Below are 15,280 nucleotides of genomic sequence, written 5' to 3'. Positions count from 1 at the left end.
GTAGTGTTAAATATATTCACATTGTTGTTTAATGGATCTCCAGAATTTTTTATATCTTGGAACACTGAAACTCTGTGTCCATTCAATAAAAACTCCCATTAGTCCTTATCCCCAATCCCTGGCAATGACCATTGTACTTTCTTTCTCTGTGGATTTGTTTACTCTGGGTATCTCATATAAGTGGAATCATTAGCATCTGTCTTTTGACAACTGGTTTATTTCACTTAACATAATGTCCTCAGGGTTCATCAATGTTGCATCAGATCACAGGATCTTCTTCCCTTTTAAAGATGAATAAAGTCCCATTGTATGTATCTACTACATTTTGTTCATCCATTTGTCTGTTGATGAATACTCGGGTTGATTCTGCCTCTCGGCTATTGTGAATAACGTTGCTATGAACATGAGTGTGTAAGGGATTTTTAGTTTTGTTTTTTTTTTCGAACATCCCCAAAATTATTCTAATGTGAAACCAAGGGAGAAAACCACCGAGGGTGTTTTTCAACTTAGAAACTAATCCAGTGTTAGAAATCTGATATAAATCTCAATGTGAAGTTTTAAAAATTGTTAATATGTGTCATCCATACATCATGCTAGAAACATGTGGAAACACTACATCTATTTTCTATTCTGAAATTGTGTGTTTTCTTTTTTGAAATTGGTTTTTGTCCTAAATTGAAGGTGTTACTGCGGGCGACTGATTAGAGACCATCATGGGATAGATTATGCCCGGCCCATCTCGGCTGCCGTTGGCGGTGAAAATGAACAGTGGTCTATTGAGGAGCACACAGTGAAAAGCCCTACGGATACCTTTGGCACGATTAATTTCCAAGATGGAGAGCACACCCACCACTCCAAGGTTTGCTAATAACCCATATTATTTTGTTGGTTTTTAACAGGATATAACCTCCACATTGTATTTCTAAGTGTAGATGGTCAGATGACCAGGTTTTATTGCAAAAGTGATCCATGTTATGGACCTGTTGATAAAAATGACCTGACTCTTCTCTTTATGTCTGAAGGCCAGTATACCTTTCCCAGGTGTGGTGTGGCCAGCTCTTTATTTGACTGGCCTCTTTCAGCCAGCTTATGCCCTCTGCAGAAGAGAATGGCTTATTGATCTTGAAGGAGTTGCCAAAGGATTACCCTTTTCTTAAGGAATGTAGAAAGTTACTGCCAAGGAACAGGCTTTACGTGAAGCACGGCCATAGCAATAACCAGTGGATGTTAATGCCTCCCGTGTCCTTGTGAGAGCCTCTTCCCAGGTAGGAAAAGGGGGAAGTGCTTTCTGTATGCCCTGCAACTGGAAGGCCAGCTTTCTCCTGTCCCTAATATGGCCACTTTGCCTGTGATTTACATAGTTTTGACAGGTCAGCCATCTCTCAGCTATTTTCTCTTGAGCTTGTTAACTACCCACTGCTTTACTGGAGGGAGCTCTCCGTGGGGAAAATGCAGGGGGTGCCCACCTCAGGACAGCTCAGAATCAACTGCATCCTGGAGTGTGGTCATCAGTTGAATGGATTTGAAACAACAGTTCGTAATAGTGTAATCATAGTAAGGTTTTATAATATAGTTGTACAGTAATCTACATGTCTGACTACTAATTCTCTTGCATTTAATTTTGTGCATTGAGTTTTGTTTTTTTTAAGTTGGTAAGAAAATTGTCCGCCTTCTCCTCTGCAATCCTTTTTGGAAGCTGACTGTTACAGAACTCTTTATGTAATTTTTTCCCTTAAGTTTTCACCTTCTTCCTTTTGCTTTTATGTTTATTCATAATCACCTTCATTTACTCATTTTCCTTTGTCCATTCAACAAGTATTTATTGGATGCCCATGCTTTGCTATGCCCCAAAGAGCTGATGTTCTGTGTACTAACATCGCTTACAGTCTAGTGAGGGAAACAGGAAATAAGTACACAATCACCACAGAGTGTGGGGATGCTATGAAAGGGGAGTACAGGGTTCTCTGAGGGAATGAGAAGAGTAATTCCTCCTGTTTTTCTGGGGCAGTGTGCTTGTGTCAAGGAAGCGAGGCATTTGGTGTCTGCTGAGGCAGAGTGGTGAGACCGCTCAGGGCACGAGGAATAATAGCTTGTGTGAAGGCCATGGGAGAGTATGGTACATTTAGGAGAACTGAAAATGTGGTTAGACAGATCTCCTGACCACTAATACATTTTATGCTTAGCATTAGGCTCCTGTCACATCCTCTGTGCCTGAATGCATTTTGTGTGATGTCTCAGAAGGGAAGTTGCTAGCCTTGTATTTGGGCCTGGAATTGCACTTCAGGTTTAGGATGGACAGCAGGAGAGCTCAGAGAGCTGCCCATTCATCTCCCTCCACTGCATTCCCCTTCCCAGTTGTTTATCTCTCCCATCTCCTTCCACAAACAGTTAGAGGTAAGTTAGTTATAAAGGAGGAGGACGGAAAGAAAGACTCTTCGACCTTTAGCACCATCTTTGGTTGGCCTTGAGGAGAAAGACTTTAGTGCTGATAATGTAGTTCATCAAGGGTGTTTATCTTGAAATCTCAGGAAGTATCTTCTAGGACTGAAAGGATTTAGGATTGAAGGAGAGGGCTACCTGGGGGAAAGAGCTGAGATGGAGAGAAGGACTAGACCAGAGCTGCCTCCTTTGCCCTAATTCATTATTCAGAGCAACACAGCCCATTTCACAAAAGTCAACTTTATATTTTCCCTACTGTTTGACTGTGTGGTAAAGCCATGGCAACTCCGTTTCCTTGCTTGTAAACTGAATCCTAGTCACCCTTAGATTCTTTCTGTTACATTCTGTGATGGCTGCACCATCCTGATGTTCAGAAATTCTGATATTTTAATTAGGAAATAAAGAGGTTATGTGTAAAGAATTTCAAAGATGAATGGACAATTGTTTTTAAATCACTATCACATTCTAGAGTCTAATGTGATAACTCCTATTTGCATATCTATGGAGAACTCTGCCTGTGGTTGTTTTTGCTGTAGTTTTATGATTCATGGTTTCTTATAGCCCTTATTTCTTCCTGTAAATCTGACTTATTCGTGCTGTTGGTTGGCTCAAACTCATCTCAGTTTGATTTTAACAGTCTGTATGTGGCCGCATGGGCTGGGAAAAGAAAGCCAGTCATACACTATAATTAAGGGCAAAATGCAAAATGATTCTGGAGTTACCTGCATGTTTGGATTTCCCTCATCTTTTCTTTTGATTACATTGACTCTTTTGTGAAAAGCACTTATTCTGGGGGAAAAAAAACCCCACTTTTAGAGAGATAATGATAGATACAGGAAATGGTTAGCATGTAAAATTTAAAATAAATGTACATGCTCCTAAATCTTAATTTAAATTATGCAAATATATGAAATGGTCAAGTTAATTAAAAGCCATAGCATTTATGAAAAACCCCATTCAATTTATTTCTAAAAACCTTTTTTTTAAATGGATTTGCTGGAGTCATGATTTTTGCCAGTTTGAATGTTTCTGCCTCACCTCAGACCTTTTGGAGAACATTGGTGGATCAACCCTGAAAACCAGAGGAAGCCTTCCTACTGTGACTTGTAATTCCCAGAAGGAACTTAAAGGGGGTGTGGGATCCTTTCAAAGTAAATATTTTCATTATACGAAGATGAACTTTTAAAGAGATCCCAGATACTTTCTTTCAAGTTTTGGCCATTTCAGTTGTCCTGCCATGTGCTTATTGTGACCTGGCATATATTTTTCACTATTTTATGTACCTATGTGTATGCATGTCTTCCAGTATATTAGAACGTCTTATGACACAAATTTGGATCATCTATTACATTTAATGTTGCAAGAGTGGAAGATGGAACTGCCAAAGCTGGTGATCTCTGTCCACGGGGGCATCCAGAACTTCAAGATGCCCTCCAAACTTAAAGAAATCTTCAGCCAGGGTTTGGTCAAAGCTGCAGAGACAACAGGAGCATGGATAATAACTGAAGGTATTAATACCGGTAAGGCACATGCCCTGTTTCACTCTTTTTTTAAAATTCCTTCTTTTCAGCTGTGAATCAGGCAGTATGGCACCTAACCTCTGCTCTGCAGTGCTCCCAGGGGATGTGGTGGCATAAGGGAGAAAGACTGAAAGTGTAGTGACTGGAAAAGAAGCCCAGAATAATCATAGACGTTCCTGGAATGTGTTTTTACCATTGTTAAAATACGCTCTGTTGACATAACTTTGGCTAACCCTCTTGCAAAGAAAATAGTCTCTTGTGTGCTTTGGACTATGGTGAGGTTAGGAAGGACATGGGATCCACGCAGGTATGCAGTGTGTGGGCATGGACATGAACTAAGCTCACCATGGTCAAGTTCTCAGTCGTTGGCCGTCAGTGACCCGTGCAACAGTTGCATTGAGTGTATTGGGCATGAGGAGGTAATCAGCTACATAACTGCCATTTCACTCACAGTCTCTATCACTGACTCTTTCGTCCTCCTTGAAATTTGACATGCAAGAACTTCATAGAGGGGCCTGTGAACCTTACTCCTTGCATGCACATCATGAGAATCATCTGAGAGCTTTGCATAAATACAGATGCACAGGCTCTTCCCCAGATTAATTAGAGTTTTTCAAGATGGAGCTTCTGAGGGCTGTCCAATGTGCAACCAGGGTTGAGAACCAGCGACTTCACAAACCCTCCTCTCTTACCAATCTATTACTAGCCTGTTCGGTTCTCACACCAATTCCAAGGCATGGGTTCTTCTCCCACACCAAGGAACTGTGCAACACCAGCTGTGTTATATTCAACTCAATTCTGATCCTATTTACCTGGAAGTTGCGTCAGACTCCAAGGGTTAAGGGCTCCGTCCCACAAGACTGTCCCCACTTCAGATGTCACTCTCAAGACCAGGTTGTTACCTGTGGTTCTGACTGGCTAGGTATAAATCAGACGTTCCCACCACCCTCTTCTTGGGTTGGACTAATCTGCTTAGAGCAGCTCACAGAACTCAGTTTTCTCTCTAGATTGCCCATTTATTATAAAAGGATGTAACTCAGGAACAGCTAGGTAGAAGAGATGTGTAGGGCAAGGTATGTGAGAACGGGGGCAGAACTTCCACGCCCTCTTCATATTTCCACGTGTTCACCCATTTGGAAGCTTCCCCAAACCCTGTTTTTTTGTTTTTATGGAGACCTCATTACTTGGGCACAATTGTTTAAATCATTGGTCATTGATAACTGAACTGAATCTCGAGTCTCTCTCCCCTCTCCAGAGGTTGGGGTTAGGTCTGGAAGTTCCAACCCTCTAATCACCTGGTTGGTTGGTTCTGCTGACAACCAGCCCCCATCAGAAAGCCCCAAATAACAAAAGACACCTTTGTCACTCTCACCACTTAGGAAATTCCAAGGTTCTAAGGAGCTCTATGTCACTAACAGGACCAAGACCAAATATATATTTCTTATTATAAATCACAATATCACACCCGTGGCTTTCTATCTTCCCTTTACTTCTCCCTCTTTTGATTTGGGATGTCCTAGTCAATGCTTCCTGTTAAGTTCTGCCCATCCTTTAAGATCTACATTAGATGTCAACGCACCCAGGGAGCATTCTCTATCTCAACTCACTTCTGTTTCTGAATTTCTGTAGCATTTATTGCCTACAGCCCTTGTAGCATGTTTATGTTTTGCCTTACAGATTAGTTTAGGATGAGTCTGTGCATTAGCCCTTCTGCCTGATGGGAGGTCGAGGCCAGGGCCCACACTGGAGTCTAGGAACTGAGCAACACATACCAATGTAACAAGTAACTTCTTTTGACTGAAAAGGAAGGAAGGAAGGAAGGAAGCAAGTGATGGAGAAAAGAGAGCAAAAATAGAACCAAGGGATTTGGCTTGTCACTAGTGGGTAACCTGGCAGTCCCTCCTGTGCATTTCATTGAGATAATTACCGTTTCACATTCTTGGAAGAAAGTGGATGTTGCAGGGTTCTAAGTCCAATGTGTAGTGCTTATTTTGTGACTAGTAAAAAAAAGAGGGCGGATAGGGAAGTTTTGTAGAGTTCAGAAAAAGGTGAACTTGGGCAAGGTTTTTTCTTTGAATAACTAACCATGTTACATGCTTTATTTTACTTATTGCTTGTTTTGTTTTTTTTTAAACACTTTAGGTTAGGGCAAATTAGAAAACACAAATCGTGTGAAAACTATTGAAACAGTTTCACATGAACAAAAGGAATGAGAAATGAGATATACTTGGAGCTTCCTTAAATAATAGTCGGGGTCTGACCTGATTCAACCGCAGCTCCTTAGGGCCTGAAGTGGTCCCTGGACCCGCAGCATCAGCCTTACCTAGGAGCTTGTTGGGAATGCCAATCTCAGGCCCCTCCCCAGACTGGTGGGCTCAGAGTCTGCGTTTTGACAACATCCCCAGGTGATTCTTATGTACATTTAAATTTGAGAAACTTTGCCTACCAGCTCCAGCCCAGGCTTGAGATGCTTCTCAACTGTAGTTGGACATTATTTTGGCATGAATTGATGACATTTACTTACATTGAATGCCAGAAGCCTTTAAGAATCTGCTGTGTAGAAAGCATTCGGATAGATGCTGTGGATGAAAGATGAGTAAGATATGGGCCCTGGGTTTAGTGATGGGTGGGTGACTGTGACAAACAGACAGTAAGCAACAAACTAAAAATTGATGCTGAATGGGTCATAGTTGAGATACAAAGAAAATCTTTGGAGTAAAAGGAAAAGGAAGAGAAATTCCAATTCCAACTGAGGGCACCTGAGAAGACTTGGTGAAGGATATAGCACTCAGTGTTCACCTTGAGGGAGGTGGGGGAGAAGCACTTTATGCAGAGGTCGAAGTTCAGGGCCAGGAACACAGCTGGAGATTAAGGCATGTGTAGGAAGAGGTGATGAAGCTGCCGGCTGGATGTGCCATGTGGCAGAGGACAGGGACAGCAAGGGAGACTGGAGCCAGACTGGGTGCCGTGCTGACTGGGCTGAGGTTTTATTCTTTATGTAGCAGGGAGCCTTCAAAGGATTCTGAATAGAAGAATGGATAGGGAATGATATGGTCAGATCTGGCTTTGCAGAGTCTCAGCAGACAATATGTGTAAAGATCACATGTGGCCTGCTGAAAAACGACCAGCACCACCCCCAACACATGCTGGTAACCCAAGCCAGACCTATGGAAGCTGCATCTCTATTGGTATTGATGTGTGCCTGTGGTCCAGAACCCCAACTCTAGACAGTGACTCTGGGAAAAGTACAAAAGACAAGCAGGAGGGGAAGATGCCAGAGATAGGGAAATAATTTAGGGGCTATGCATCAGATGCATGCAATATGCAGGGCTTTTTTTTTTTTCCTGTGCTAATGACACATACAAAGTCAGACTATGCATAGAAAGAGTAAGTGGTATAGTGTAGTGTTGTGATTAAAAGACAGATTAAGGCAATCTCAAGAGGCTACATATTGCATAATTCCAACTATATGACATTCTGGAAAAGGCAAAACTATGGAGACAATAAAAAGATCAGTGGTTGTCAGGGACTTGGGGGGATGGGAGGTGAATAGACAGAGCACAGGGGATTTCTAGGGCAGGAACTATTCTGTATGATGCTGTAATAGAAGATGTATGTTATTATACATTTGTCCAAACCCACTGGATGTACAACACCAAGAGTGACCTCCAGTGTAGACTGTGGACTTTGGGTGATTATGATGTGTCAATGCAGGTTCATCAGCTATAACAAATATTCCACTTTGGTGAGGGATGTTGATAGTGGAAGAGGCTGTGAGTGTGTGGGGAAGAGGGTACACAGGAAATCTCTGCACCTTTGGCTCAATTTTGCTGCGAATCTCAAACTGCTCTAAAAAGTAAAGTCTATTTAAAGAAGAAGAGTCAGATATCCTGGATTGGAATCCAAACTCTACAAACTACTGACTCTATAACCTTGGGCAAATGATTTAACTTCTTTGTGCTTCAATTTTTGCCTACAAAATAGACTAAAAAAAATCCTACCTAAAGTGTAAGTGCATGTTAAACACTTTAAAAAGCACCTGGTGTGTAGTAAGAGTGCAGTAAATGTTGGCTATTATTACTACTACTACTGCTACTACTATTCATCCCAGAAGGGCAAACATTAATGTATTAGTTCTAGAATATTTGTGTATATAAAGCTGCTAAACTAATTTGCCTCAATGAAGCAGGGGACAAATCTTCAGGATGTTTTGCTGGGGCAGTAGAGGAGGCTAAAGAAAAAAATACTTGGAACATTTATGATGTCAGGAGTGGGCCTGGAGGATGTTCTGGTCAGGCAAGAATAGGGAAAGAACTGAGGTTTTAAGTAGAAATTGTCCAAAGGAAGAAGGGAATTGTTCAGATAAAAAGGTCAGTGATAGAGGAAAGAGGTGTCAAGAGGGAGTAGATATCAGAAATTAATTCCACTGTGCCTGCAACTTTCCCTGATAATGGCTTTTTGTATATACTTGTCTGTTTGTCTCTTTCCGGCACAACTGTGGTGTTTGCCATGATTTGTGAGTTAAAGTTTGACTTCTAAACCCGTTGTTCATAGGTGTGTCCAAACATGTTGGGGATGCCCTGGAAGCCCATTCCTCCCAGTCCTCTAGAAAAATCTGGACAGTTGGAATCCCTCCTTGGGGTGTCATTGAGAACCGGAAAGATCTTATTGGAAGAGACGTAAGTAGACAATCCTTTCACAACAAAAGGAAATAAATACGTATCTGATTGCCAGCTTAGCACTGTACCTGGATATCCGATAGATGTCATGAATGTAATATACCTCAAACCAACGCCAGACTTCCTACTGCCTCCTTTACCCTGTTTTAGATAGTGACAGTCTTGTCCAAAACTAATCCTGGGATGATCTCTTGCCTCAAACCTGATCCTTCAGTAAGTTATTTTAGCTTCACTTTAAAAATATGTCTGGAATCTGACCTCTTTTCATTACCCCCACTTTTCCTGAGCAGGTCCAGGCCACCATTTTTGGCACCTGGGTGACTGTGATACCCTTCCCCACTCTCACCCATGTCTCTTATTACAGCCTAATCTCAACACAGTACCCGGAGTGATTCCACTGAAATTGAAATCAGCTCATGCTACTCCTCTGTGAAAAACCCTTCAATGCCTCCTGTCTTCCTCAGAGTACAGTCAGCCCTCTGTATCTCATGGGTTCTGGTTTCTGCATCCTCAGATTCAATCAACCACAAATTGAAAATATTCAGAGAAAAAAATTCCAGAAAGTCCCCAAAAGTGAAACCTGAATTTGCTGCCCACTGGCAACTATCTGTATAACATTTACGTTGTATTAGGTATTATAAGTAATCTTGAGATGATTTCAAGTGTAAGAGAGGATATCCAGAGGTTATATGTAAATAATATGCCATTTTTTTCAAAAAATTTTTAACATTTTTTATTGATTTATAGTCATTTTACAATGTTGTGTCAAATTCCAGTGTAGAGCACAATTTTTCAGTTATACATGAACATATATATATTCATTGTCACATTTTTTTCTTTGTGAGCTACCATTAGATCTTGTGTATATTTCCCTGTGCTATACAATATAATCTTGTTGATCTGTTCTACAATTTTGAAATCCCGTCTATCCCTTCCCACCCTCCACCCCCTTGGCAACCACAAGTTTGTATTCTATGTCTATGAGTCTATTTCTGTTTTGTATTTATGCTTTGTTTGTTTGTTTATTTTTAGATTCCTAAAATATGAGCGACCTCATATGATATTTTTCTTTCTCTTTCTGGCTTACTTCACTTAGAATGACATTCTCCAGGAACGTCCATGTTGCTGCAAATGGCGTTATGTTGTCGGTTTTTATGGCTGAGTAGTATTCCATCATATAAATATACCGCTTTTTCTTTATCCAGTCATCTCTTGATGGACATTTAGGCTGTTTCCATGTCTTGGCTTTTGTAAATAGTGCTGCTATGAACATTGGGGTGCAGGTGTCATTTTGGAGTAGGGTTCCTTCTGGATATATGCCCAGGAGTGGGATTCCTGGGTCCTATGGTAAGTCTATTCCTAGTCTTTTGAGGAATATCCATACTGTTTTCCCCAGTGGCTGCACCAAACTGCATTCCCACCAGCAGTGTAGAAGGGCTCCCCTTTCTCCACAGCCTCTCCAGCATTTGTCATTTGTGGATTTTTGAATGATGGCCATTCTGACTGGTATGAGGTGATACCTCATTGTAGTTTTGATTTGCATTTCTCTGATGATTAGTGATATTGAACATTTTTTCATGTGCCTATTGATCATTTGTATGTCTTCTTTGGAGGATTGCTTGTTTAGGTCTTCTGCCCATTTTTGGACTGGGTTGTTTTTTTTTTTCTTATTAAGTCATATGAGCTGCTTATATATTCTGGAGATCAAGCCTTTGGTGGTTTCATTTGCAAAAATTTTCTCGCATTCCGTAGGTTGTCTTTTTGTTTTACTTATGGTTTCCTTTGCTGTGCAGAAGCTTGTAAATTTCATTAGGTCCCATTTGTTTATTCTTGCTTTTATTTCTATTGCTTGGGCGGACTGCCCTAGGAGAACATTTTTTAGATGTATGTCAGATAATGCTTTGCCTATATTTTCTTCTAGGCGGTTTATTGTATCATCTTATGTTTAAGTCTTTGATCCATTTTGAGTTTATTTTTGTGTACAGTGTAAGGGAGTGTTCTAGCTTCACTGCTTTACATGCTGCTGTCCAGTTTTCCCAACACCATTTGCTGAAGAGACTGTCTTTATTCCATTGTATATTCTTGCCTCCTTTGTCAAAGATGAGTTGACCAAAAGTTTGTGGGTTCATTTCTGGGCTCTCTACTCTGTTCCATTGGTCTGTATGTCTGTTTTTGTACCAATACCATGCTATCTTGATGACTGTAGCTCTATAGTATTGTCTGAAGTCTGGGAGAGTTATTCCTCCAGCCTCTTTCTTTCTCTTCAGTAATGCTTTGGCAATTCTAGGTCTTTGATGGTTCCGTATAAATTTTATTATGATTTGTTCTAGTTCTGTGAAATGTGTCCTGGGTAATTTGATAGGGATTGCATTAAATCTGTAGATTGCCTTGGGCAGTGTGGGCATTTTAACAATATTGATTCTTCAATCCAAGAGCATGGGATATCTTTCCATTTTTTAAAGTCTTCTTTAATTTCCTTCATCAGTGGTTTATAGTTTTCTGTGTATAATTCTTTCACCTCCTTGGTTAGATTTATTCTCAGATATTTTATTACTTTGGGTGCTATTTTGAAGGGGATTGTTTCTTTACTTTCTTTTTCTGTTGATTCATCATTAGTGTAAAGAAATGCAACTGATTTTTGAACGTTAATCTTGTAACCTGCTACCTTGCTGAATTCTTCAATCAGCTCTAGTAGTTTTTGTGTGGACCTTTTAGGATTTTCTATATATAGTAACATGTCATCGGCATATAGTGACACTTTTACCTCTTCTTTTCCAATTTCGGTCCCGTTTATTTCTCTCTCTTGCCTGACTGCTGTGGCCAGGACTTCCAAGACTATGTTAAATAGGAATGGTGATAGTGAGCATCCTTACCTTGTCCCAGATTTTAGTGGGAAGCTTTTGAGTTTTTCACCATTGAGTACTATGCTGGCTGTAGGTTTGTCATATATAGCTTTTATGATGTTGAGATATGTTCCCTCTATACCCACTTTGGTGAGAGTTTTTATCATAAATGGGTGTTGAATTTTATCAAATGCTTTTTCTGTATCGATTGAGATGATCATGTGGTTTTTGTCCTTTCTCTTGTTGATGTGATGTATTACATTGATTGATCTGCATATGTTGAACCACCCTTGTGTCCCTGGGATGAACCCCACTTGGTCATGATGTATAATCTTTTTTATGTGTTGTTGGATTCTATTTGCTGGTATTTTGGTGAGGATTTTTGCATCTATGTTCATCACTGATACTGGCCTATAATTCTCTTTTTTGGTAATGTCTTTGCCTGGTTTTGGTATCAGGGTGATGGTGGCTTCATAGAATGAGTTTGGGAGTATTCCATCCTTTTCGATCTTCTGGAAGAGTTTGAGAAGGACTGGTATGAGTTCTTCTTTGTATGTTTGGTAGAATTCCCTGGTGAAGCCATCTGGTCCTGGACTTTTATTTGTAGGGAGGTTTCTTAGTGCTATTTAGATTTCATTTCTAGTGATCAGTTTGTTCAAGTGTTCAGTTTCTTCTTGATTCAGTCTTGGTGGACAGTATGTTTCCAGAAACTTGTCCATCTCCTCTAGGTTATCCAGTTTGGTTCCATATGGTTTTTCATAATATTCTCGTATAATATTCTGTATTTCTATTTTATTTGTTGTAATTTCTCCATTTTCCTTTCTTATTTTGCTAATTGTGCTCTCTCTTTTTTCTTTGTGAATTTGGCCCAGAGGTTTGTCGATTTTATTTACTTTTTCAAAAAAACAGCTTTTAGTTTGATTGATTTTTTTCTATGGTTTTTTAAATCTCTATTTTATTTATTTCCTCCCTGATCTTTATAATTTCCTTCCTTCTGCTGTCTTTTGGGGTTTTTTGTTCTTCTTTTTCTAGTTCTTTTTGTTGGTGGGTTAAATTGTTTGAGATTGTTCTTCTTTTTTGAGGAAGGCCTGTATCGCTATAAACTTCCCTCTTAGCACTGCCTTTGCTGTGTCCCGTAAATTTTGTGTGGTTGTGCTTTCATTTTCATTTGTCTCAAGGTATTTTTTAATTTCAGCTTTGATTTCCTCATTGACCCATTTGTTTTTCAATAACATATTGTTTAATCTCCATGCTTTCCTTTTTTCCTCTTTTGTTTCTCTGTTGTTGATTTCTAGTTTCATGGCATTGTGGTCAGTAAAGATGCTTGAGATAAGTTCTATCTTCTTAAAATTGTTGAGGTTTCTTTTGTGTCCAAGTACATGATCAATCCTAGAAAATGTTCCATGTGCACTTGAAAAAAATGTATATCCTGTTTTTGGGGGGTGTAATGCTCTGAAAATACCCACCAAATTAGTTTTTCTATTGTATTATTTAATTTCTCTGTTGCCTAGTTTATTTTCTGTCTAGAAGATCTGTCTAGTGATGTTAATGTGTTAAAATCTCCGACTATGATTGTATTCCCATCAGTATCCCCCTTTATCTCTGTTAGTAATTGTTTTATGTATTTAGGTGCTCCTATATTGGGTGCATATTTATTAACAGGTGTAATACCCTCATCTTGTATCACTCCTTTAATCATTATAAAATGTCCTTCTATATCTTTCTTTATGGCCTTTGTTTTAAAGTTTATTTTGTCTGAAATCAGTACTGCCACACCTGCTTTTTTGACTTTTCCATTTGCATGGAATATCCTTCTCCATCCTTTCACTCTCAATCTATATGTGTCCTTCTCCCTAAAGTGGGTCTCTTGTATGCAGCATATTGAAGGTTCTTGCTTTATTATCCAGTCTGCCACTCTATGTCTTTTGACTGGAGCATGTAGTCCATTTACATTTACAGTAATTAATGATAGATGTGTTTATTGCCATTTTGAACTTGTATTTGCAGTTGATTTGGTATTTCCTCTTTGTTCCTTTCTTCTTCCTTTTGTGGTTTGGTAATTTTCCTTTGTATTATCATGGATTTTATTTAGTTTTTGTGACTCCTTTGTAAGTTTTTGGCTTGTGGTTACCCTTTTCTGTAAGTCTATGAGCCCATCACTATATCTTGAACCCTTCCTATCGAAAACAAAAAATTAAAAAAGAAAGAAGAAAAACCCTCTATATTTTCTTGCTTCCCTCTCCCACTCTTAATGATTTAGATGTCTTCTTTTACAATTTCATGTTTATTTTATTTGTAGTTCATGAGTTATCGCCTTTCCGGTTATGAGTTTCTCATTTCTGTAGCATCCTGCTGCTTTTCTATTTAGAGTAGACCTTTCAATATTTCTTTTAGCATGGGTTTAGTGTTGCTAAACTCTTTTTGTTTTTGTTTGTCTATGAAATTCTTTATCTCTCCTTCTATCTTAAAGGATAGCCTTGCTGGATAAAGTATCCTAGACTGCATCTTTTTTTTCATTCAGGACTTTGAATATATTTTGCCACTCCCTTCTGGCCTGTAGTGTTTGTGTAGAGAAATCAGCTGAGCGCCTTATGGGGGTTCCCTTGTAACTCATTCTTTGCTTTTCTCTTGCTGCCTTTAGGATCATTTCTTTATCCTTCACTCTGGCCATCTTGATTACAATATGTCTTGGTGTGGGTCTGTTTGGGTTCTTCCTGTTTTGGACCCTTTGAACTTCCTGTACTTGGATATCTGATTCCTTCTTTAATTTTGGGGAGTTTTCAGTCATGATTTCTTCAAATACCTTTTCAATCCCCTTTGATCTTTCTTCCCCTTCTGGGACCCCTATTATGCGAAGATTGGCACGCTTTATATTATCCCATAGGTCCCTTATGTTGCTTTCATTTGTTTTTATTTGTTTATCTTGCAGTTGTTCTGATTGGGTGCTTTCTGTTGTCATGTCTTCTAGATCACTAATTCGTTCCTCTGCATTATCTAGTCTGCTTTGCACAGCCTTTAGATCATTTTTCATCTCAGCCAATGAGTTTACCAATGCTACTTAGCTCTTCTTTATAGCTTCAATTTCATTTTTGATATATTTTATATCTCTAAACACTATCTCTTTTAGTTCCTTCAGTACTTTGATCACTCCTTTTTTGAAATCTTGATCTAGTAGACTATCGATGTCTATTTCAATGATCGTTCTTTCAGGGGATTTCTCTTGTTCTTTTAATTGGGAATGGTTTCTCTGCTTCATCTTGCTCACATCTCTCTGGCACTGTGGCTGATGGAGTATCAGTCATCTATTGTGGTCCTTAAAGTAGTTTGTTTATTTATCTGTCTAATGCCTATGTAGGAATAAAACTTAAAGAAAAAAAAGGAGAGAGAGAAAGAGAATTTTAAAAGAAGGGAGAAAGAAGGTTTGAAAACAGTGTATAATTAATTATAGAAGAGCAATTTGAATCAGACTAGCATTCGAGTTGAGACATCTTTTTAAAAACCCTTAAAAAAAGGGAAAAAGATCAAAAAATGATATTTGAAACCTATTTATAATCAGTAACAGGAAATCAAAACCAAAAGAAATGAAAATGGAATCAGGTGGATTTTGTAAAAAATAATAATAAAACTACTTTAAAAGAAAAATTTTATAGGAATTAAAACTAGAAGCATATACAATTGTTTAGAAAGAAAAAATTTTAAAAGGAGTTAAAACTAGCATATATAATTGTTTAGAAAGTAGAAATTAGAAAGGTAATAAAAAATGGAACAGATAAAAAAAGATATGATGAGAGAATTTTCA

At 38.9% G+C, this 15,280-nt stretch overlaps 1 protein-coding gene across 2 annotated transcripts in view; it reads left to right on the top strand.

Moving 5' to 3' along the window:
- TRPM6 (transient receptor potential cation channel subfamily M member 6) overlaps positions 1-15,280 on the top strand; it is a 121,637-nt gene that overhangs the window by 21,335 nt on the left and 85,022 nt on the right. For both annotated transcript variants that reach the window (XM_072959600.1, XM_015243670.3), the window contains exons 4-6: positions 682-859; positions 3,746-3,959; positions 8,514-8,638. In XM_072959600.1, the coding sequence (XP_072815701.1) occupies positions 682-859; positions 3,746-3,959; positions 8,514-8,638 (517 nt within the window). The remainder of the gene's footprint in view (positions 1-681; positions 860-3,745; positions 3,960-8,513; positions 8,639-15,280) is intronic.

Source organism: Vicugna pacos, chromosome 4, assembly GCF_048564905.1.
Source record: "Vicugna pacos chromosome 4, VicPac4, whole genome shotgun sequence".
NCBI classification, from domain to species: Eukaryota; Metazoa; Chordata; class Mammalia; order Artiodactyla; family Camelidae; genus Vicugna; species Vicugna pacos.
This window is presented reverse-complemented; position numbering and strand designations above follow the sequence as displayed.